The 5000-nt window shown below is 47.7% G+C and overlaps 1 protein-coding gene across 1 annotated transcript in view; it reads right to left on the bottom strand.

Annotated features, from left to right (window-relative positions):
* Positions 1-555, bottom strand: part of LOC143274924 (uncharacterized) — a 1685-nt gene extending 1130 nt beyond the window's left edge. The window contains exon 1 of the mRNA XM_076578924.1: positions 1-555. This exon is cut by the window's left edge and continues 1130 nt beyond it. Within this exon, the coding sequence (XP_076435039.1) occupies positions 1-490 (490 nt within the window). The 5' untranslated portion in view covers positions 491-555.
* Between the last annotated feature and the right edge of the window lie 4445 nt (positions 556-5000).

The following is a 5000-nucleotide window of genomic DNA, read 5'->3' as shown; positions in this document are numbered from 1 at the left end:
CTGACCCCGACGACCCCGACCCTACCGGCCCCGCCCCCAACACCTCCTCCCCGCCCACGTACACCCCACCCCCACCGCCGCCTCCCTCCGGGGCGGGCCCCCAGTGTTGGTTGGCCGGGTGGTCCGGAGACAGGAAGGGCGAGGGGCGAACGACGTTGGGAGGCTGGACCTGGTTGGACGAGGAGGAGGAGGACGACGAGGAGGAGGAGGAGGCGGCCTGGGGGTGGGGGTAGGGGTGGGGTGGATGATTCCAGTGGCGGTGTGGGGGGACGGCGTGGAGGGAGGTCACTAGCTGCAGGATCCCCGCGGGCAGCGTCAGGACCAGGGACGACACCAGACCCACCACGGCCAGGTGCACCAACAGCACCTGCCGCACGGAGCGCATGCGCGGGTTGGGCAGGATGGCCAGCATGAGGAAGACGTTGAGCGCCGCCCCCAGCGTTGCTATGGCGACCAGTAGCGCCCCCTGCACCACGTCTCCCCGGCCCATCTGTGGCGGGGCCTGCCCGTCAGTCCAGTTGGCAGGGAGGGCGAAGGCGAACACTGAGGAGTTGGCTGCCGTGTCCATGGTGGCGGAGAGGTGGTAGGGTGGGGGGTTGGTGCGTCCTCAATCAGCCAATCAGCAACGCTATGACATCCAGGGCTCACCTGGCGTGCCTCTTTCTGCAAGACAAACCCCAGTAGTGAACTTCAGCAATATCTTAAAATAACAACAAAGGACAAAGAAGCAAACAAACAAACAACACCTTCTGTTATTAGCAAAAAGAAAGTTATAGACTGATTTTTCACACTAGCTAAACCAGGTGCGCTAAGTGCATGCTGCACACGGGACCTCGGTTTATCGTCTCATCCGAATGATTCAGCCTCGTTTGTTTACGTACTCTCCGGGTTTTAAAATGATGTTAAATTTGAAAACAAAACAACAACAACAACAACAACCTACAAATGAAAACACACACACAAAAAGAAAAAAAGTGCGATGGGTGAATGAAATATGATGATCATGCAGTTAATTCCAGGAACTTTCTGCATCACACACATGTAGCGAGTGATCTTTAAATTACTTTCTCGACTTAAAAAAAAAAAAAATTCATTTCACTTGAAAGCCCAGCAGACAACCTAGCAGTGTCTTCATCAGAGGCACACCACCTAGCAGTGTCGTCATCAGAGACACACCACCTAGCACTGTCTTCATCAGAGACACACCACCTAGCAGTGTCATCATCAGAGGCACACCACCTAGCAGTGTCGTCATCAGAGACACACCACCTAGCAGTGTCGTCATCAGAGGCACACCACCTAGCAGTGTCTTCATCAGAGACACACCACCTAGCAGTGTCTTCATCAGAGGCACACCACCTAGCAGTGTCTTCATCAGAGGCACACCACCTAGCAGTGTCGTCATCAGAGGCACACCACCTAGCAGTGTCGTCATCAGAGGCACACCACCTAGCAGTGTCTTCATCAGAGGCACACCACCTAGCAGTGTCTTCATCAGAGACACACCACCTAGCAGTGTCGTCATCAGAGGCACACCACCTAGCAGTGTCTTCATCAGAGGCACACCACCTAGCAGTGTCTTCATCAGAGGCACACCACCTAGCAGTGTCTTCATCAGAGACACACCACCTATCACCACCTAGCAGTGTCGTCATCAGAGGCACACCACCTAGCAGTGTCGTCATCAGAGGCACACCACCTGGCAGTGTCTTCATCAGAGGCACACCACCTATCACCACCTAGCAGTGTCTTCATCAGAGGCACACCACCTAGCAGTGTCGTCATCAGAGGCACACCACCTAGCAGTGTCTTCATCAGAGACACACCACCTGGCAGTGTCGTCATCAGAGGCACACCACCTAGCAGTGTCGTCATCAGAGACACACCACCTAGCAGTGTCGTCATCAGAGACACACCACCTGGCAGTATCGTCATCAGAGGCACACCACCTAGCAGTGTCTTCATCAGAGACACACCACCTGGCAGTGTCTTCATCAGAGGCACACCACCTAGCAGTGTCTTCATCAGAGGCACACCACCTAGCAGTGTCGTCATCAGAGGCACACCACCTAGCAGTGTCGTCATCAGAGACACACCACCTGACAGTGTCTTCATCAGAGGCACACCACCTAGCAGTGTCGTCATCAGAGGCACACCACCTAGCAGTGTCGTCATCAGAGGCACACCACCTAGCAATGTTTTCATCAAAGACACACCACCTAGCAGTGTCTTCATAGCAGTGTCGTCATCAGAGGCACACCACCTAGCAGTGTCTTCATCAGAGGCACACCACCTAGCAGTGTCTTCATCAGAGGCACACCACCTAGCAGTGTCGTCATCAGAGGCACACCACCTAGCAGTGTCGTCATCAGAGGCACACCACCTAGCAGTGTGGCTGCACCCAGCTGCAGGTCAGACAGGACACAGGAGCCACACAGCTCTGCCATAGGATCCCAGCAGCCCCCCCCCCACCCCCCCCCCGTGTTCCAAAATGGCATTCTCCACCACTTTGAAGTGCAGGGAGAGGGAAGGGGTGGGGGGTGGGAGTGGGGGTGGGGGTGGGAGCGAGGGGGAGGGGGGCTGGGGGAGGAGGGGGGTCGGGGGGTGGGGGGGGGGCTGGCTGCTTTAAGGCCCTGCCTAATCACATCAGAGTGGCGAGATTAAAGGGAACAGAGATGAGAGATAAAGAAAGAGCAAAAACAAAAACAAAACAAAAAACGAAGAGAGAAAAAAAAGACAAGAAAGTTAAAAAAAAAAAAAAAGAAAAAAGAAAAAAAAAGAAGGAGAAGAAGAAGAAGAAGAAAAAAAAGGGGGAAAATAGAAAGAAAGAAAAAGTATCAAGAAAAAAACGAATAAAGGGAAATTGTTTTTTGTTACACTGGTTTACTAATCTCTTTGATCAGCAGATATTATTGTAATCATGTTATACTATAATGAAAGCTTGCAAAGATTAAAAAAAAACAACCCAAAAACAAACAGAAAAAAACCCCAACAACCCCAAAATAACAACAACAACAACTACAAAAAACGAAAGAAAGAAGGAAGGACAGGGAGGGAGCCACAGGAAAAAAAACAAAGAAAGAGGCAGAACAGACAAAGAAAGAAAGAAAGATACATAGAGAAAGAAATACTGAACGATCTTGCCCCAGGCAGAAAGAAAAAAAGAAAGAAAGACAGACAGATAGATAGATAGATAGATAGATAGATAGATAGAAAGACAGACAGAAAGACAGACAGACAGACAGATAGATAGATGGATAGATAAAGGAATACTGAACGATCTTGCCCTCGGCATCATTTATGTTTCACACCCAGACCCAGACATTCTGATTCTGTGCCACCCCAGAATACCAGATACAGCATAAAACAACAACGTGTGTGCAGTGCGTGCATGTGTGAGTATGCACAAGTTTTTTTTTTTTTATATTGATATGCACTTGTATGTATCCTAATTTCTACTGTATCTGTTTGTGTATGATTTTCGATTTATGTTCGTACCTTGTTATGTACTATCCCCCCCCCCCCCCAATATTCCTTGTGACCCCGGTACACTTGGTAATAAAGACATATTCTAATCTATTCTATTTCACACAGAGAAATATGTTGTGATAAAAAGAAATACAAATACAAATACAAATATTTTCCTCTTGTGTTTCTTTTTGTTGTTGTTGTTGTTGTTGTTGTTGTTGATTTTTTCCAAACATCATGTTGCCGGGTACGGTGGCCAAATAAGTAACAGCACTGGAATCTCGTCCCAGTTTCTCCAGTTCGGATCCCGGTTTCGGCTCACCTGGTGGCTGTTGGTTTTCACGATCTCCTACATCATCAACATACGTACACATCTGCTTGTGTCTGAACCCCTTTCGTGGGTATACGCATGCAGAGGATCAAACACACACAAGATCAAACAATCACGTTAAAACTCCTGTGATCCATGTCAGCGTTCGGTGGGTTATGGACAAAAAGAAGAAGAAGAACAACAGCAACAACTACTACTTCTACTATAACTTCTACTACTACTACTACTTCGAAGATGACGACGACTACGACGACGACTTCGAGAACGACTGCTACTACTACTACTACTATATTTTAATCATTCTGTTTCACGCCAACTACCTTTGCAAAACATTCTGCGATTCTATGAGGTGCTGGCAGAATACCGTAGAGCTATTTTTTTGTAAAACTGCGCAGTTTAAAAACGACTTATTATCTTGTCTAGTGTATTATCTGACACGTTAGTGGAAATCGTGGAAATGCAACCGATGCAGTGGGCATTATGGATGACAACATTTTATGTACTGCTTTCAAACTGCATTTAAAATTTCTTCCGTGTTTCTCCCTTTGTTTGCAGGCCTTTGATGTTGTTTTTTGGGGGTTTTGTTTTTTCATTTTTTGGTTTTCTTTGTCAGTCTTGCTTTCTTTCTGCCTGTGTCTCCCCCTCTTTTCCCGTTCTTCTGCCGCATCCAGCGGACTAATGGATAATTTACAAGATATCTTTGCCCTCTTTTAAAAGTCTTTCTTGTTCAGGTTTATACTTATTGCATGATCTCACCCAGACATGGGTTATCTGCGTTCATTTTGCCTTCCTTTAACTCTAAAAAAAAAATATATATCGCTAAACAATCGGCCAACTTTCTTTCTTTTTTTCCCTTTAATATCTGGCATCTTCCCTTTCTGGAACACCTTTCCTTATTTTGTTTGACATCTCCATCTCTGCTATCTTTTCATTCAGTTGTCAACAACAGAAAAACAAACAACCCCTATTTCCCCCATGCCTCGACTTCCAAGGACAGTCTAGGAAAGAACACAGAAAAAACCCAAACAAACCAGTAGGCTAACGGACAACGACCTCAACCTCTTACGGAAAACCTCAACCTGAGTTACCTGGCAGCTGGAACCAAGGTATTCACATGTAAACAGGCAAGTCAGGCCGGGTTTGATGCCAGACTGAAGATGTTTCACCGGAGTACTGTTAGGTCACACCCCCCCCCCCTCCC

This window comes from Babylonia areolata, chromosome 29 (genome assembly GCF_041734735.1).
Source record: "Babylonia areolata isolate BAREFJ2019XMU chromosome 29, ASM4173473v1, whole genome shotgun sequence".
Classification (NCBI taxonomy): domain Eukaryota; kingdom Metazoa; phylum Mollusca; class Gastropoda; order Neogastropoda; family Buccinidae; genus Babylonia; species Babylonia areolata.
Note: the sequence above shows the minus strand (reverse complement) of the source record. Positions and strands in the feature narration are given on the sequence as shown.